At 44.8% G+C, this 20,652-nt stretch overlaps 1 protein-coding gene across 1 annotated transcript in view; it reads right to left on the bottom strand.

The window, feature by feature from the left end:
• STK31 (serine/threonine kinase 31) overlaps positions 1-20,652 on the bottom strand; it is a 462,200-nt gene that overhangs the window by 150,415 nt on the left and 291,133 nt on the right. Inside the window, exon 11 of the mRNA XM_073630106.1 lies at positions 7,791-7,970. Within this exon, the coding sequence (XP_073486207.1) occupies positions 7,791-7,970 (180 nt within the window). The remainder of the gene's footprint in view (positions 1-7,790; positions 7,971-20,652) is intronic.

Raw genomic sequence — 20,652 nt, 5'->3', positions numbered from 1 at the left:
TGAAGAAGGCGAGTGTCCCTTGGACACAGCGCTTCCCCGATCGGTAAACAGCCAATGAAATTGGCTGTTTACCAGGTGACCGGCTGTGTCCAATCACAGCCGGCCACAAATGTAAACAAAACAGTAGCTGTTACTATCTGATCCCTGCTCTCTCCTCACACACCGATCGTGAGAGGAGAGAGCAGGGATCAGTGAGTGAAATCAGTGTCTGTCTGACATTACTGTATTGTACTGTACACAACACGGCCCCCCCCCAATAAAGAGGACCTGTCACACAGCCCAGCCAATCAGCCCATCTGTCAACCAGCCCATCTGTCACAGGCCCACCGCCATCGGTACTGCCACACAGGCTACCAGTACCGCCATCGGTACCACCACCAGTAACACCACCAGTACCTCCATCAGGCCCACCATCTATACTGCCACCCAGGCTGCTACCAGTATCGCCACTAGTGCCGCCATCGGTACCACCACCACCTGTACCGCCATCGGTACCACCACCACCCGTACCGCAATCACCACCTGTACCGCCACCACCACCGGTACTACCACCACCTGTACCGCCATCGGTACCACTACCACCCGTACCGCCACCGGTACTGCCACCACCACCTGTACCGCAATCACCACCTCCACCCATACCGCCATCTGTACCAACACACAGGCCCGCCAATAAGCATTGCCATAATGTCCCAAAGGGTTTACACACCTGAGGAGGCATATGAGATTCTTGCCATGTCGGATGATGAGAGCAGCGGGGAGCTCACATCATCTGGTTCGGAATATGAGCCAGTGGAGGATAGTGGATCAGAGTCAGAGTCCGCGGAGGAAACCGTCCCTCCCAAAAGAATGAGATCAGGACCAAGATCAGGAGATCTGCCCACCACCAGCAGCGCCAGACCCCAGGAAGAGGAGCCCAGTACAAGCACTGGAATTACCCGCCCAACCCAGCCCCAGTCCTACCTTCCCGATTCCCTGGCACACCCCTTATGGTTGCCTGCCAACTCAGGATCCGCTATCATCCCCCCTTTCACCGCACAGCCAGGTGTGCAGCCCGACACTACAAATTTTTCTGAATTCGATTATTTTTCTTTATTTTTCCCACAAGATTTTCTGCAGAATATGGTGGATCAAACTAATTTGTATGCATCCCAATTTATTGCTGCCAACCCCAATTCTTCCTACGCCGCATGTTCCAGTGGCGATGTGTCATACTGGATGAATTAAAATTGTTTTTGGGCCTAACTTTCAATATGGGGCTTACAAAAAAGAACGAAGTCCATGCATATTGGTCCACCCACCCCATCCAACACATGCCCATATATTCCGCTGTCATGTCCAGGACAAGATACGACATGATTATGCGTTTTCTCCACTTCAACGACAATTCCCAGTGCCCTCCTCGAGATCATCCCAACCATGACAAATTGTACAAGATAAGCCCCCTAATCAATTCCTTTTCCCAGCGATTTAGAGAAGTTTTCATCCCAGACCAAAAAATTTGTGTGGACGAGTCCCTCATACATTTCTCTGGCCGACTGCACTTCAAGCAGTATATACCAAGCAAGAGATCCAGGTATGGGGTGAAGTTAAATAAATTATGCGATCGAGCCACTGGATATGTCTTCACATTCCGGATCTACGAAGGCAAAGACTCCCATCTCCAGCCCCATGATTGCCCCACATATATTGGAACCAGTGGGAAAATTGTCTGGGAGCTGGCATACCCCCTATTCGACAAAGGATATCACTTATATATCGACAGCTATTATACCAGCCTGCCCCTTTTTCGTCACCTTTATAGTAAAAAAAACCCTGGCCTGTGGTACCTTCAAAAAAAAAAAAAAAACAAAAAAAAAAAAAAAAACGTAAGGGATTCCGACAAAATCTGTTGGCAAAAAAATTACGAAAGGGAGAATCGGCATTCATGAGGAACGAGGAGGTGTTGGCCATGAAGTGGAGGATCAAGAAAGATGTCCACATCCTCTCTACCATCCACAATGACACCGTGGTGGAGATCCAAAGAAGACGCGGCCCCATTGTAAAGCCCGAATATGTCCACGACTACAGTATGTATATGGGGGGGGGTGGATTTAAACGATCAGATACTACAGCCCTACTTATCAAACAGAAAGTCCTGTTACTGGTACAAGAAAGTTGCCTTTCACCTTTTTCACATGGCCCTTTTTAATTCGTTTGTCTGCTACCAAAAAGCTACTCAAAACCAACAAGTCACCTACCTCAAGTATTTTGAATATATCGTCACTGCCCTCATTTACCAACAAGGTCCGGCTCCAGGAAGCATTCGCTCGGATAATGTGAGTCGACTTCACGAGCAACACCTTCCCTATAGCATTCCCCCCACAGAATCTGGAAGAAGACGCCAAAAGAAATGCCGTGTATGCAGCAGAGGAGGAGTAAGAAGAGATTCCAGCTATTATTGTCCCCAATGTCCCTCCCAACCTGGCCTGTGCATCGGAGATTGCTTCAAAATTTATCATACATTCATCCAATATTAGTTCCCTGTATTATTACCAGACTACCATTTCCCCATTTGCCTGCTACCATGTTAATTAACTGACCCTGGCCTGTTTACCGACGATGTCTTTGCTTGCCGATTTAAACCACGTTTCTGACTTCCACGTGTACCGACCTTGGCCTGTTAATCGACCATGTTTTTGCCTGCCACTTGGACTGATCTTTTGGCCATCTACTTTAGTACACAGGGGTCTCACATATGTGAGGGGCTTCAGAATAGCGTTCTGAGTAGAGAAAACCAGTTTTTCGTTTTCTGTGCTCCCAGAACAGGGTCTGGTTGCCCGGAGGCTTCAAAGCGATTTGGGCAGGAGAAGCCTCTACCCCTGCTGCCTGGACCAATACTTTGGCTGTGCTGACCATATTGCTGCCTGTAAAGACCCATGACATTATGGACCATGTTTCTTCCTGCTGTTTGGACCAATACTTTGGCTGTGTTGACCATATATCTGCCTGCTGCCTCTACTGACTTTGGACAGTATTTCTGCCGGGACACCTCTGCCTACTACCTGGATCTGTGCTTTGGCTGTGCTGACAGTATCTCTGCCTGTATAAACTATGGACAGTATTCCTGCCTGCTGCCTGGATGATTGCTTTTGCTGTCGCTGACCTCATTCCTGCCTGCTGCCTGGACCGATGCTCTCTTCTGTGGACCACTGCACTTCTAAAACCACAGGTAATCTTTTATTTGGTATGTACCTGCTATGTGTTAGAAATATGAAGGGCCTTCAAAAATGTGATCGGTAGTCAGAAAATGATATGTGTAATTAATGCTGCTAGAATGCCTGGAGGTGCTACTTGGATTTTGGGCCTCTGTATGTGGCCAGGCTGTGTAAAAGTCTCAAACATGTGGTATCGCCATATACTCAGGAGTAGCAGCAGAATGTATTTTGGGGTGTCATTTTTGCTATGTACATGCTATGCGTTATAAATATCTTATAAAGGGACAACTTTGTGTAAAAAAAAAAAAAAAATGCATTTTCATTTTTTTCCCACATTTTCCAAAAACTTCTGGAAAAAAATGAACCGTTCAAAAGACTCAGATTATACGTTGGGGTGTGTGCTTTCCAAAATGGGGTCATTTTGTGGACAATTCAATTGTCCTGGTGCTCCAGCACCTTCAAAACTGTAATAGGTGGTTGAGAAAGGATATGTGCAATTTATGCTTATAAAACGTAAAACGCATGAAAGTGCTACTTCAATGTTGGGACTTTGTATGTGGCCAGGCTGTGTAAAAGCCTCACACATGTGGTATGGCCATACTCAGGAGGAGTAGAGGAATGCATTTTGGGGTGTCATTTTTTCTATGTACATGCTATGTGTTAGAAATATCTTATAAATGCACAACTTTGTGTAAAAAAAAAAGAATTTATTTTTTTTCCACTTTTTTCAAAACCTTCTGGAAAAAAAATGAACCGTTCAAAAGACTCATTATGCCTCACAGATTATATGTTGGGGTGTGTGCTTTCCAAAATGGGTTCATTTTGTGGATAATTCCATTTTTCAGGTGCTCCAGGGCCTTCAAAACTGTAATAGGTGGTTGAGAAAGGATATGTGCAATTTATGCTTGTAAAACGCATGAAAGTGCTACTTCAATGTTGGGCCTTTGTATGCGGCCAGGCTGTGAAAAAGCCTCACACATGTGGTATCGCCATACTCAGGAGTAGAGGTATGCATTTTGGGGTGTCATTTTTGCTATGTACATGCTATGTGTAAGAAATATCTTATAAATGGACAACTTTGTGTAAAAAAAAAAAAGCATTTTCATTTTTTTCCCACATTTTCCAAAAACTTCTGGAAAAAAATGAACCATTGAAAAGACTCATTATGCCTCATATATTATACATTGGGGTGTGTGCTTTCCAAAATGGGGTCGTTTTGCGAACAATTCCATTGTCCTGGTGCTCCATGGCCTTCAAAAGTGTAATAGGTGGTTGAGAAAGGATATGTGCAATTTATGCTTGTAGAACGCCTGAAAGTGCTACTTCAGTGTTGGCCCTTTGTATGTGGCCAGGCTGTGTAAAAGTCTCACACATGTGGTATCGCTATACTCAGGAGTAGCAGAATGTATTTTGGGGTGTAGTTGCAATTATGCATATGCTGTGTGAGAGAAATAACCTGTTAATATGACCAGTTTGTGTAAAAAAAAAAAAAAAATCTTAATTTTCCCAAGAATTGTGGGAAAAAATTACAGCTTCAAAAAACTCACCATGCCTCTTAGTAAATACACTGGACTGTCTACTTTCCAAAAAGGGGTCATTTGGGGGGTATTTGTACTTTCCTGGCTTGTTAGTGTCTCAAAATGAGATAGGCCTTTAGGTGAGATAGTACATCAGGTGTGATCAATTTTCAGTGATTGGCACCATAGTTTGTAGACTCTATAACTTTCACAAAGACCAAATAATATACATTTATTTGGGTTATTTTTTACCAAAGATATGTAGCAGTATAAATTTTGGCACAAATTTATGAAGAAAAATGACTTGTTTGCAAAATTTTACAATAGAAACTAAAAAAAAGTACGTTTTTTTCAAAATTTTCACTGTTTTTTTGCTTATATCGCAAAAAATGAAAAACCCAGTGGTGATTAAATACCACCAAAAGAAAGCTCTATTTGTGAGAAAAAAATGATAAACATTTTGTTTGGATACAGTGTAGCATGACTGAGTAATTGTCATTCAAAGTGTGAGAGCGCTGAAAGCTGAAAACTGGTCTGGGCGGGAAGGTGCATAAGTGCCTGGTATTGAAGTGGTTAAGTAAGCTGCTTCCCTGGATGTAGCAACCAGGGAATGATAGCTCTGAAACCAGTAATGCTCAGAGCTGAGTGTGACCAGCTTCATAGACAGCAGAGATCAGGGAACAAAATGTTACTCAATCTCTTCTCGCCATGCTGAAACCATTTGATGTGGTCCGGGCTGACTAAATAAACTTTAACTTACCTTTAAAAACTTTGACTTACCTGTAAACGCTATATCTTGTAAAGGACACAGTCAACGAATTCATATACTATGGGTTCTAGGCTCATACCTTCAGGAAAGCTTTCAAGCACATGATCCCCTGGGGCGTGTCTCCTATAACCCTACCCCAGTCTGAGTCCTCAGTATTGTAGCAAGCAACGCAAGAGTAACAGATGAGTTTAGCGGGTTGGCCCCAAATTTGGATCCGCCAGCTCCCTTGATTGATGGCAGTCTCAGCGAGCCGCTGAGACAGCCGCTCCCCGTCCCTCCACAGCTCAGCGCTCTAATGATAACATACAGTCAGCAGCTCTCCTCTCGGGGATCTGTGAAAACCAAGCCATTGGTGATGTTCGGTGGCTCGGTTCTCAGTGCTGAGACAGTGGGGGACAGATTCAGCATCGGTCTGATGCTGCATCCACCTAGGTTAAGTATAAATCAAACATAAAAAAAAACCCCTATACTTCTCTTTTAACCACTTGCCGCCCACCATATAGCAGAATGACGGCGGCAAAGTGGTTTCAATAACCTGACTGGGCGTCATATGACGTCCACAGGATATTGAGCCGCTGCGCGCCCCCGGCGATCGTTGTTGTGGGGTGTCACTCTGACACCCCGCAACACCGATCTAGGTAAAGAGTCTCTGACGGAGACTCTTTACCATGTGATCAGCCGTGTCCAATCACGGCTGATCACGATGTAAATAGGAAGAGCCATTGATCGGCTTTTCCTCACTCGCGTCTGACAGACGCGAGTAGAGGAGAGCCGATAGGCTGCTCTCCTGACGGGGGGGGGGGTCTATGCTGATTGTTTATCAGCACAGCCCCCCCCTCGGATCCTACCCAGGACCACCAGGGAAACCAGCCACACTGGACCACCAGGTATGCCCCCTAGACCCCCAGGGAAATACTAATCAGTGTAAAGGCAGCTGCCAATCAATGCCCAGGCAGCTGCCAATCAGTGCCCACTCCAATGCCTACCACTGCCAGTGCCACCAGGGATGCCTATAAGTGCCGCGTATCAGTGCCGCCCATAAGAACCCATCTTTGCAGCCTTTCAGTGCCACCCATCAGTGCCGCATATCAGTGCCCATCGTCAGTGCCCGCTCATTGGTGCCACCTCATCGCTGCTGCCTTATCAGTGCCTGTCAGTGCCGCCTTATCAGTGCCCATCAGTGAAAGAGAAAACTTACTTATTTACAAAATTTTTAAACGGAAACAAAAGCAAAACTTATTTTTTTCAAAATTTTCGGTATTTTTTTATTTGTTTCGCAAAAAATAAAAACCACAGAGGTGATCAAATATCCCCAAAAGAAAGCTCTATTTGTGGGATTGTGGGAACAAAATGATAAAAATTTAGTTTGGGTACAGTGTTGTATGACCGCGCAATTGTCATTCAAACTGCGACAGCACTGAAAGCTGAAAATTGGTCTGGGCAGGAAGATGTCTAAGTGCCCTGTATTGAAGAGGTTAAAGAAAAGAATAGCATCCCTAGAGTCAAACGTGGTAGAGGTTCACTTATGTTTTGGGGTTGCTTTGCTGCTTCAGGCACTGGATGTCTTAACTGTGTGCATGGCATTATGAAATCTGAAGACTATAAAATAATTCTGTGGTGCAATGTAGGGCCCAGTGACAAAAAGTTGAGTCTCAGTCAGAGGTCATGGGTCTTACAACAGGGCAATGACCCAAAGCACACCTCAAAAAACACCCAGAAATGGTTTAAGACAAAGCGCTGAAGGAGTACTGAACTGGCCAGCAATGGGCCAGATCTAAACCCTGTAGAGCACATGTGGAGAGAGCTCAAAACAGGAGTTGGGAAACTGAACCCTTCCCATCTGAGAGACCTGGAGCAGTTGGCGAAAGAAGAGGGGTCCACAATTACAGTCGAGAGGTGTAAGAAACTCACTGATGGTTACAGGAAGCGATACGATTTCAGTTTTTTTTTATCCAAGGGGTGTGCTACCAAATATTAAATTGAGGGTGCCAATCATTTTGTCCAGTCTATTTTTGGAATTTTGCATACAAATTTGCATAAAGTTGTATTGTGCTCACAAAAGCACAAAGGGGTAAAACAGATTTTCCTTGGTAACTAGTAGTCATCACGAGAGCCAGCAAAGTCTTACTCTTTTAAGCCACTATACTAAAGGAAATTACCATAAAACTGGTTTGTCTATGTGTTCTATCCAGTCCGTTTTCTACTGGCTGCCATGTCTTATACAGCAAGAGCAAAATCAGTGGTAAAATCAGTAAAATTCCAGGAAACCATGCTTTAATGAGATTACCAAATCAGCCACTGTTATACCTTTTGTACATCAGAGAACCATGTGCCGATAACACCAAGAGAACTATTTGTGTCGTTCCTCAACGAGTTAAAGGTCATCAGTCTTGCTTGCTTCCAGTCATAAAATTCTTGAAACACAGAATCTGAATCCTCACAATCAACAGAGGTTCCATATATGGTTTTGAGGGAATGCTTTAGTGTCTTAAAGAAAAAAACAAAAAAACAAACATGATTACAAATTGAATTATTAAAGACACATTCCTCTCTTCAAATTCTAACCATCATGCAGTATGTAAAATCCCCTGATGTAGTGCAATAACATTTTGTAAAAAGGAAATAAAACCTACAGTTAGATTTGCTGGCAAGGTTATACCCAAGAGTCTTAAAGGACAGCTGCCTTCAACCGGAAACATACTGAATAGAGGTTAAAAGACCTTCACTCACCCTCCGTTTCATAAAATAAAGAATTGCCCCCTTTGTGCACAAGGGGAAATCTGCAAGTAGTGCCCCCACTCATCTGTTCCCTGGCTTATTGTACCCCTGGTCCAGTTTCCTGGCTTAATAGTTAGTACCCTTGGTCAACAGACCTCTAGCTCATTTGCTTCTCAACTCAGTAAATCTCCTGTTCAGTGGTACCTGGCTCAGTAGTATCCAGGTTTAGTAGATCCCGCCGCCCAGCGTTTCACTAACTCAGTAGTAGATTCCCCAAACCCGCCTCAACCCCAACCCCCCTCCACTCAGTAGTATCCCCTATATTGAGCCAACCCCGCTCGTATATTCTGACCCCCCACAACCCCCTCTGTCTTTGCTCACCTTCCTGCCGTACCATGTGTGATATCTGCTTACCTTCCTGCTGTGTTACACTAAACACCACAGCCTGCATGTGAACCCAAAGCACAGCTTACATTTGAATATATGCCCCTCAACAGGATGCAGTTAGGGAGCACTATCATGGGCAGGGCCACCATCAGGGGGGTACAGGCAGTACTCCTGTAAGGGGCCCAAGCGTCCCAAGGGGCCCGCCTGGCCAGGCCCCCCTTTCCCCCTCCGGCGGCCGCTATAGGAAAGAAGAAAGGAGCATACACAAGTCTGATGAGCTGCTCTTTCTTTCACTAGCACCCACCCCCCCCCCCCCCACAGCAGGCGCTATAGAGAAGGGAGGGAGCTTACATGTCTGAGCCACCACGCCGCCTTCCACTAGCAGGCCCCTTCCCCCTTGCAGGTGATTGAGGCCAGCACTTTTTCCCTGCTGAGGCGGAGCCTGCTGGCTGCTGCTAGGTTAGCTCTGATTGGCCGGGACTCTGGCAGGGGGTGTAGTCAGTTTGTCAGCGGTGAACAACCCAGCCCTGTCAGGTGCATGCAGATAGGAAGATAGAGAGCGGCGTGGGAGGGTAAGTCACGCCCAGCATCATCCATCCAGTATCCACGCCCCAGCATCAGCCATCCATCCCTCCAGTATCCACACCCAGCATCATCCATCCATCATCCACGCCCAGCATCATCCATCCAGTATCTACACCCAGCATCATCCATCCCTCCAGTATCCACGCCCAACATCATCCATCCATCTATCCCTCCAGTCTCCACAATGTGGGCTGATTCGGTGGGACGGCCAGTGGTCAGGCCCCGTGGGGCCCAGGCCTAAAGCTGTGTAAGGGGCCCCAAAATTCCTGATGGCTGCCCTGATCATGGGCCTTGTTTATACCTGTGATTGAGGGGCGATAAAAACAACACAGTTCAGCCTGTAAGATATTGGGGTGATTCAGCTCAAGTGGTGTATGCAATTAGAAGAAACGCGTGTCAGTCCAGACTGCAACTTCAACCTAACCTTCCCTAACCACTTCAATACTGAGCACTTTTACCCCCTTCCTGCTCAGGTAAATTTTCAGCTTTCAGCTCTGTCACATTTTGAATGACAATTGCGCAGTCATGCAACACAGAACCCAAAATACCTTTTTATAATTTTGTTCATGTAACTAGAGCTTCCTTTTGGTAATAATTAATCACTACTGGGTTTTTATCTTTTGCTAAATAAATGGAATTAGATTGAACATTTCAGAAAATAAAAAATAAAAAAACACAAACACTTTTTTCTCAGATTCTGTTATAAAAGTTTGCAAAAAATAATTGTTACTCATAAGTTTAGGCCAAAATTTATTCCGCTACAATTCTTTGGTGAAAATAAACTAAAAATGTGTATATTAGTCTGTAGGAAAGTTATAGGGTCAAAAAAACAAGGTATATACCTGAAAATTGAACATTCCTGATGTACTAGTAGACTATCATTTCATGAGGCCCTAAAATGCCAGTACAGTACAAATACCCCCCCCAAATGACCCTTGTTTGGAAAGTAGACAGTCCAATGTATTTAGTAAGAGACATAGCAGGTTTTTTGAAGTTGTAATTTTTTTTTTCTCAGAACTTTTTAGAAAAAGAAGATATTAAAAAAACAAAAACAAACACTGTCACCAGTGCAGTATAGCATCATCATATAACTGATGTGGCGGTGATCAGGGATACCAACTGGTGACAGTACAGAAAAAAAATAAACTATTTTTAATTAATTTTCTTCTTACATTTTTTCTTACCACACTGTCACCGGAGCAATATAATGTTACCATAGTAACATTGTACTACTCCGGGGAAAGGATGAGGATTTTTTTTTTTTTTTTTTTTTTTTTACACACAATATGATTGCTTTTAGCAATGAATTGCATCACTATAAGCAAGCATTTTATTCAATGAAACTGAATCAGTTGGTTTTGCTGTGATTGGTCAAAGGTAATCACATGATACAGATGAGCTGCGATTGGTCCTGTCTGTATCATGTGATTACATTGACCAACCACAGCTAGCAACACAATTGTACATAATGGATGGCATGAAAGGAAGCCATCCATTGTGTACAACTGTCATGTGACCTGCTATGATTGGTCACAGTGGTCACATGGGACTGGTAGCGAGCCAGTACACTGACCAGTCATAGGACGTCCGCTTAGAATGGTAAAGCCACTGCCTGGCCCTTATTATGCTATAGGCCGGGCGGAAAGGCGATAAAGTAAAACTATAGGCAAAACATTTTTTTTCCCATTCTGGACAAAGAGGGTTATAACCCATCAGATTTTTTTTTCAACAGCTCTGTTCTATTGTAGAGATTTCCCTTCACTTCCTGTCCCATAGCCAAACAGGAAGTGAGAGGATATCCCTGCAAATTAAGGGCATTTCTTGGGGACCCTCAGGTCACCAGAACTATCGTCCCCATGGGAAGATTTCACCACTATTACATTTCTGGGGACAACCCAAACTTTACTATTTTCTTTTACTTTCAACGATAATGGTAAAAAGGACAAGTAGAAAGGGTGAATCTCCTTAAAGTGAACACAGACATCAATGAAAAATTGATAGGTGTGCTATTCCCTCTCCACTCTATCCAAAAAAAATACTTTAAGGCTCTTGGAGGACTTGGGGGTTGGAGTGTGAAACCTACAACATTCCAAATAATACCACTCTCTTATGAGCCGACACCTGAAATGGCTATTTTAAATTCCCTCTCATTTCATCTCTTAAAAAAGAGGTTTCCTCTTACCCCCGGCATCACTCACTCTCTTTTGAAGGTTCACTCAGAAGTGGATCTCTTATCATGGTCTAAAAACAATTTATTTTCCATGTTCTGGTTTTGCAGAGACTTGTTTTGCTGGCCCGAAAATGTTATTTTGAAAAAAATGTCACTTATTCCCCCCAAGAATGTGTCAAAACAGTCACTTAACCAGGATAACCTTGAATGGTGTTCCATAGAGTCTGGTCTAGGAGGTCAGATCCATGGGCCATATTGCTTTTAGCAGAAATGACCAGGGCTGCTGCACTGCTCTGGCTTTAACTATAATAACAACTAGAAAAGTTACCGATTTAAGCAATATAATCTGATGGGCACAAACATATTCTTGCCACACAGGTCAAAAAGAAAAAGCGTTGCCTAGATGAAAAAAAACAGAAGCATTCCAAGCTCTTAAAAGCAAAGATTCAAATTTTGCGTACATGTTTCCAGAATCCTCAAAATTACAGATCTGTATCTTTTGAACTTGGGAGCGTGCTGCAGTCCAAATGAAATAAAAACTCAATTTATATGATCTGGCCATAGACAGCTTCCCTTATGACTCCTTACACCCTTTAAAATAATATCTTTAAGAGATTGATGGAGAGTAAAGTCTGACCTTTTCACTCCTGTAAACCCCTATATATTATATCATGTGCAGGCTAAATACCCTCAGTTTACTTGGATGTGTTTATGCCCTCTGATGGAGTCAACAAATTATTTCCTTCGTCAGTGTTTTCCTAGCTGAGGAAGGTTTTACTATAAGGTCTGAGATAACTGCTCTGAATGGCCAAGTGTGACCCTGTACGATTAAGGAGGGGTGGCTCCTTCCAGGCTCACCTGTCCCCTACCTATTCATTATAAATGCATGTGCTTCCAAGATGGGAGACTTTCAGTAGTTGGGGACGGTAGGAAACAGGGTGCCTTGACGGTGCCTGCAGCTTACGCATGTATTTGCAAATGTGTGCAACTAAACCCCTGTTCTTAACGCATATTGTTAGACAGGTCAATTCGGTTGGTAAGTTTGAGCTTGGAAACCCCTTTACATTTGTTTGACATATGTTGCCATTCCAGTGCTCTTTGCTACAAAGTCCAGTCATAGATGGGAGCAGTGGCCACTTTTTTGTACCTTTATATATTGGTCAGGCAACGCACCGAGGCCCTTGCTGCCACAGTGCTGGGTGTTCAGTGTGACCCTGTACCTTTAACCGGTTCGGCTCACGCCGATATACGGCTGCAGAATGGCATCGCTGCGCGAATCGCTGTACCTGTATGGCGCTCGCGTGCCGATCGGATTCGTTACAGAACCAATCAATCTTTAGGTCCAGGCCAATGATTTCTGGCCTGGACCTGCTGATCAGTTCTGACTAATGAAATGCTTCCCCTGCTTGTAAGTGTAAACACAGGCAGGGAAAGTGATGTCTTCTCCCCTCGTGGAACTATTTTCGTTCCAGAGAGGAGAGTGAAAATCTCACAGTAGGTATCACCAACACTACACTAACACCAGTACACTTGTCAACCCCGATTGCCCCCCCAGTTAACCCCTTCACTCCCTGTCACAGTGTCACCAGGTGCAGTTGTCAGATTGTTCACTGATCACTGTACTGTTGTAATTTGTGACACTAATCAGCGTTAGGCTACTTAGTAGTAGGACCAGGTAGCTTTAGGGTACCCTCTTTATAAAGGTTTAACCCCTTGATGACCCCGCCACCAGTGATCACCGTATTAGTGTTATGGGTGACGCTGGTTAGTTATTTTTTTATAGCGTCAAGGCACCTGCCATATATTTCCTAAATAAAGGTTTAACCCCCTGATCACCGTTTGAAGCAGTCGCTGACAGTCAGGTGCTCTTTTTTCCTGTGAGTAAATGTTCCTGTACCAGTAAATTTAAAGGCCACAATATCCAATCAAAGTTACACTAGTGAAGAGGCCTACACATTTCTGAGCATGACAGATGAGAGTGAAGAGGAAGTCACCCATCTGTCAGATTCAGGCTCAGACTACGTACCTGTAGACAGCAGCGGCACCCTGACAGATAGCTCTGACGACGCAGTAGTGGTCCCTGCCAAGGTCAGGCGTACCCGACCCCGTTCTTCTGCTGTTGAGGTGCAAGAACTGCAGGGCTCTCATATGGAGAAGAGAGCCAGTACTAGTGCTGCTCATCCTGGTGAACTGGCAAGCACCAGCGGCCTAGTACATCTTGGTCGTACATCCAGCACTGCAGTATGATGTGGCGAGTCTCATAAGTGCAGTTCAAGCTGGTGAGGTGGCTAGCACAAGTAGTGTCCCGCAGCCACCAAGAAGACAAAGACAGGCCAGTCGAGCCCATAGTGCCTTTCCTGCCGCATTTGCCAATCCGAATTGGGGGCCTACCACTTCTGCAGCACCTGTACTAACCCCATTCACTGGCCAACCCAGAATTCAGGTGGAAACAGTTGATTTTACGTCACTTGATTTTTATTCACTGTTTTTCACGGAGGATCTCTATAGATCTACCGTGGACCAAAGCAAGTTGTATGCAGGTCAATTCATCGCCGCTATTCCCCAGATGATCCTTGCCAGAGATTGGAGACCTATTACAGTCTCTGAATTTAAGACCTTCCTGGGCCTATCCTGTCTCATGGGCATAACTAAAAAAAAAAAAAAAAGAGTTGCAGTCATATTGGTCCACTGACCCAATTCACCATATGCCCGTGTTCTCTGCCTCCATGACCAGGACACGATACGAGCAGATCTTGCGGTTCATGTATTTTAATGGCAATGAACTCTGTCGTCCTCGGGGAGACCCTGAATACGATCGGCTCTACAAAAATCCGGCCCCTCGTAAACCACTTCAACCAACAGTTTGCAGTCTAGTTTACTCCCGATCAAGTTGTCTGCGTTGAGTCCCTGATTAATTTTTCTGGCCACTTGTCATTCAAACAGTATCTTCCCAGCAAGCGTGCCAGATATGGGGTCAAGATGTATATGCTGTGACATGACAAAAGGCTATACATATAGTTTTATGGTTTACGAGGCAAGAGATAGTTACGTAGAGCCAAAGAACTGCCCAGACTACATGGGGAGTGCTGCAAAGATTGTGTGGGACTTGGTGTCACCCTTATTCAGAAAGGGGTACCACTTGTATGTGGACAATTATAAACACATGCGTGTCACTTTTTAGTCACTTGTTTAATCATGGAATTGGCGCATGTGGCACCGTGTGATCTAATCGCCGAGGCTTACCCCAGCGGCTTGTGGAGTATTAGCGTAGGGTACAGCACTGCACAGACTAGGACACACTTTCACAGCGTTTCCAAAGATACCATCGCATTTTGAGAGACCCGAACCTGGAACCGAACCGTTACAGTTACAAATAAAAGTGTAAAAAAAAAATAAGAATAAAAAAAAAAAAATAAAAAGTAAAAAAAATACAAAAAAGCCAAAATAAAAAAGCCAAAAATAGTTATTTTATTGTTCTGCTCTGTTTTACTGTATTTTATAACTGCAATGTTTTATTGTTACTATGTTTTATCATGTTTGCTTTTCAGGTATGTAATTCTTTTATACTTTACTGTGTTTTATTGTTAATCATTTTCTTTTTAGGTACGCCATGCAGCTGCAGCACTGATTTATTTATCTCGACAGCAACAGCGTTTGCTCTCATGATACATAAATCAGAAACTCCAGCGCTGTAGGGGGTGATTTTACCACCACAGTAAAAAAAAAAACAAAACAAAAAAAAAAACAGTGCATGTATGCCCATCATTACAAGTGGGTGGATGCCGGGCGGTATTCTAATGGTGGGCATACCCACTGATCAATCTCTTTTTCGTTCAGCACACAAGCTGCATGAAAAAAAAATGAACATTACAATATATGCCCTACAAGTGCCTGCAATTAACTGGTATGTTGCTGGACTTTGAGTGGTCATACCAGAGTGATGCCTGCAGGTTTAGGTATAATCTTGGTATATTTTCAGCCAGCAGTCGGCTTTCATGTAAAAGTAATCCTAGTGGCTAATTAGCCGCTAGACTGCTTTTACAAGCAGTGGGAGGGAACGTCCCCCCTCTCCCGCCGTCTTCCATGATTTTCTCGGGCTCTTCTGTCCCACTGGGGAACCTGAGAATGCAGCTGTTGGTTCTGTCAGCTGACCATAGAACTGATCGAAGACCAGAATGGCTCCAATCATCTCTATGGCCTAAGAAACCGGAAGCTACAAGCATTTCATGACTTCAGTTTCGCCGGATATAGACAGCGCCATTAGGAAAGCATCTTATCACACCGATCATGGTGTGGTCAGATGCTTTGAGGGCAGAGGAGCGATCTAGAGTCTAATAAACCCCAATTTTTAAAAAAAAAAAAAAAAAGAGTACCTGTCACTACCTATTACTATCATAGGGGGTATTTACATTCCCTGTTATAACAATAAAAATGATAAAAAATAAAATAAAAAAAATGAAAGGAACAGTGAAAAAAAAAAAAAAGGCAAAATAAATAATTAAAAAAAACATTTAAAGTTCATTTTATTCCTCATTAATGCACACACCACCCCATATTGACAGAAAAACACAGAATTGTTGACATTTTTGCAGAATTATTAAAAAAGAAAAACTGAAATATCACATGGTCCTAAGTATTCAGACCCTTTGCTCAGTATTTAGTAGAAGCACCCTTTTGATCTAATACAGCCATGAGTCTTTTTGGGAAAGATGCAAGTTTTTCATACCTGGATTTGGGGATCCTCTGCCATTCCTCCTTGCAGATCCTCTCCAGTTCTGTCAGGTTGGATGGTAAGCGTTGGTGGACAGCCATTTTTAGATCTCTCCAGACACGCTCATTTGGGTTTAAGTAAGGGATCTGGCTGGGCCATTCAAGAACAGTCAGAGTTTTTGTGAAGCCACTCCTTCGTTATTTTAGCTGTGTGCTTAGGGTCATTGTCTTGTTGGAAGGTAAACCTTTGGCCCAGTCTGAGGTCCTGAGCACTCTGGAGAAGGTTTTCGTCCAGGATATCGGTCACGTAACTTACAGCGGAGCTCAAAATATTGAGGGTGGCCTCTTGCACGGTTCAAGCACCCCTGGTGGTGGGTACAGGGAGTGCGAGGGCAACCAAAGGGTGCAGGTGCCTGCAGGCAGGAGGCTGGAACTTGGAGATACAGGAACCACTGCTGAGGAGATGTGGAAACTGATCACCAAACTTGTTCAGCAGGAGCCAGATCAGGATCAACTGCAGAATCAGGAACAGGCAGGAGTCGGCAACAGGCTGGCAGCGGGGTACCAAATCAGAAGGCAAAACCGTAGTCTGAAACAGGCAGAGGTTGGCAACAGATGGGCAGCGGGGTACAGAATCAGGAGGCAGAGCCATAATCATAAGTTCAGGCCAAGATCAGTATTGCAGGTAGAGGCAGGGGAGATCCAAGAGAATGGTCAGAAGATAGCCGGGTTTTCAGGAAGGTCAATCAGGCAGAGTAACAACAGTAACACAGGAACAAGCTGAAGACAATCCAGCACTGATGCTAGGCAGACTCTCTGTTTATACAGGGTGCTGTGCGCCAGGATTCGCGCCAGCGTACGTGCGAATTAGCACATTGGCACTCGCGGGTGCGTGCGTTCGCATCGAGGTGCCATTATGCATGCCCACCCTGGATCTCATTTGTCTCTGGCTACGGTTCCGTGCATGCACATTGGCATTAGCAGAACGAGGATTGGCAGTTGCTGCACGGAGACGGGTGCTTGCTGTGAGAGTTCACTGACAATATCCCTGTACTTGGCCGCATTCATCTTTCCCTCGATTGCAACCAGTCGTCCTGCACTGCAGCTGAAAAACACCCCACAACATGATGCTGCCACCACCATGCTTCACTGTTGGGACTGTATTGGACAGGTGATGAGCAGTGCCTGGTTTTCTCCACACATACCGCTTAGAATTAAGGCCAAAATGTTCTATCTTGGTCTCATCAGAACAGAGAATCTTGTTTCTCACCATCTTGGAGTCCTTCAGGTGTTTTTTTAGCAAACTCCATATGAGCTTTCATGTGTCTTGCACTGAGGAGAGAGTTCCGTCGGGCCACTCTGCCATATAACCCCGACTGGTGGAGGGCTGCAGGGATGGTTGACTTTCTACAACTTTCTCCCATTTCCCGACTGCATCTCTGGAGCTCAGCCACAGTGATCTTTGGGTTCTTCTTTACCTCTCACCAAGGCTCTTCTCCCCTGATAGCTCAGTTGGCCGGATGGACAGCTCTAGGAAGGGTTCTGGTTGTCCCAAGCGTCTTCTATTTAACCACTTCAATACCAGGCACTTAGACACCTTCCCGCCCAGACCAATTTTCAGCTTTCAGCGCTGTCGCAATTTGAATGACAATTGCGCGGTCATGCTACACTGTACCCAAACAAATTTTTTATCATTTTGTTCCCACAAATAGAGCTTTCTTTTGGTGGTATTTGATCACCTCTGCGGTTTTTATTTTTTGCGCAACAAATAAAAAAAGACCGAAAATTTTGAAAAAAAAACAAGTTTTTCTTTGTTTCTGTTAAAACTTTTTGTAAATAAATACGTTTTCTTCTTCAATGACGGGCACTGATATGGCTGCACTGACGGGCACTGATACGGTGGCACTGACGATGGGCACTGATACGGTGGCACTGACGATGGGCACTGATAGGCGGCACTGATGGGCACTTATAGGCGGCACTGATGGGCACTCATAGGTGGCATTGATGGGCACTCATAGGTGGCATTGATGGTTACTTATGGGTGGCACGGATAGTTGGCACAGATGGGCACTGGTAGATGGGCACTGACAGGTGGCATGAATGGACACTGATGGGTGGCACTGATGGCATTGCTTATTTGCAGTGATGCCCCTAAGGGTGGCATTGCTGGGCATCACTGCAACATAATTGTGCCAATCAGTGCCCATTTGTGGGCACTGATTGGCACACATGTGGATGGCCATGGGGTACATACCTGGCCATCCACATGTTGCCCCTTCCCTGGTGGTCCTAGTGGCGATCCCTGGTGGTCCAGTGTGGTGATCTGCGGGGGGGCTGCGCTGATAAACAATCAGCGCAGACCCCCCCCGCCAGGAGAGCCGCCGATCGGCTCTCCTCTACTTGCGTCTGTCAGACGCGAGTGAGGAAGAGCCGATCAACGGATCTTCCTATTGACAGTGTGATCAGCCGTGATTGGACACGGCTGATCACGTGGTAAAGAGCCTCCGCCGGAGGCTTTTTACCAAGATCAGTGGAGCGGTGTGTCAGACTGACACACCGCCCAACCGATCGCCGCGATGCGCGCGCCCCCGGGGGCGCGCTGCGGCAGGTTATCCTGCTGGACGTCATATGACGTCCAGTCAGGATAACAGAACCACTTCCCGGACGTCAATCCGCTATAGGGCGGGCAGGAAGTGGTTAAGGATTATGGAGGCCACTGTACTCTTAGGAACCTTAAGTGCAGCAGAAATTTTTTTGTAACCTTGGCCAGATCTGTGCCTTGCCTCAATTCTGTCTGAGCTCTTCAGGCAGTTCCTTTGACCTCATGATTCTCATTTGCTCTGACATGCACTGTGAGCTGTAAGGTCTTATATAGACAGGTGTGGCTTTCCTAATCAAGTCCAATCATAGCTGGACTCAAATGAAGGTGTAGAACCATCTCAAGGATGATCAGAAGAAATGGACAGCACCTGAGTTAAATATGTGAGTGTCACAGCAAAGGGTCTGAATACTTCAATCCATGTGATATTTCAGTTTTTCTTTTGTAACCTCTTCGCGCCCGCGCTATAGCCGAAAGACGGCTGCAGCGCGGACGCTAATTGCCGGGGGGCTGTCCCTGGACGTCCTCCTGTTTACTTTTGCGGTGCGCGCCTGCGAAGTTCTGTGCTGGCCGTGTCCCTTGGACACAGCCAGTCATAGATTGCTGAAAACGGCCAATCATAGCAGCCGTTTTCAGCACAATCGGCGGTGCCAATGAGAGTTGATCTCATATGTAAACATATGAGATCATCTCTCATCGCGGGCTCTCCCTCCTCACACAGAGACAGCGTGTGAGGAGGGAGAGCGAACCGCTGCAGCGGTAAGTGTAAAAAAAAAAAAAAAACACGAAAAAAGTGTCCCCACTGCCATGTCCCTGCCATCTGTCCCCAGTGCCACATATAACCGCCATCTGTCATCAGTGCCGCGTATCAGTGCCATCTGTCATCCGTGCCACGTATCAGTGCCATCTGTCATCAGTGCCACGTATCAGTGCCATCTGTCATCAGTGCCACGTATCAGTGCCATCTGTCATCAGTGCCACGTATCAGTGCCATCTGTCATCAGTGCCACGTATCAGTGCCACGTATCAGTGCCACGTATCAGTGCCACGTATCAGTGCCATCTGTCATCAGTGCCATCTGTCATCAGTGCCATCTGTCATCAGTGCCATCTGTCATCAGTGCCATCTGTCATCAGTGCCATCTGTCATCAGTGCCATCTGTCATCAGTGCCATCTGTCATCAGTGCCACGTCAGTGTCACTGTCCTGGTGCTCTAGGGCCTTCAAAAGTGTAATAGGTAGTCAACAAGTTAGATGTGTAATTTATGCTCCTAGAACGCCTGATGGTGCTCCCTGCATGTTGGGCCTCTGTATGTGGCCAAGCTGTGAAAAAGTCCCACACGTGGTATCGTAATACTCAGGAGGAGTAGCAGAATGTATTTTGGGGTGTTATTTGTGGTATACACATGCCATGTGAGAGGAATAACCTATTACAATGACAATTTTGTGGGGGAAAAAAAATCTTAATTTTGCAAAGAATTGTGGGAAAAAATGACAACATCAAAAAGCTCTCCATGCATCTTACTAAATACCTTGGAATGTCTACTTTCAAAAAAGGGGTCATGTGGGGGGTATTTGTACTTTCCTGGCTTGTTCGGGTCGCAAGAAACCAGTACATCAGGTGTGATCAATTTTTTATGATTTGCACCACAGCTTGTAGACTCTCTAACTTTCACAAAGACCAAATAATATCCACTAATTTGGGTTATTTTTACCTAGCAGTATAAATTGTGGCCAAAATTTATGAATAAAAATTAATAATTTGCAAAATTTTATCACAGAAACTAAGAAAAATTCGCTTTTTTTTCTAAATTTCGGTCTTTTTTCATTTGTAGCGCAAACAATAAAAAACCCAGAGGAGGTGATCAAATACCACCAAAAGAAAGCTCTATTTGTATGAAAAAAAGGACAAAAAATGTGTTTGAAAAATCACTGCACAAATACTATGTGAAAAAAAAAGCAAAGCCCACCATTTTAATCTGCTGGGCCTTTGCTTTA

Source organism: Aquarana catesbeiana, linkage group LG05 (assembly GCF_042186555.1).
Source record: "Aquarana catesbeiana isolate 2022-GZ linkage group LG05, ASM4218655v1, whole genome shotgun sequence".
In the NCBI taxonomy this organism is placed as follows: domain Eukaryota; kingdom Metazoa; phylum Chordata; class Amphibia; order Anura; family Ranidae; genus Aquarana; species Aquarana catesbeiana.
This window is presented reverse-complemented; position numbering and strand designations above follow the sequence as displayed.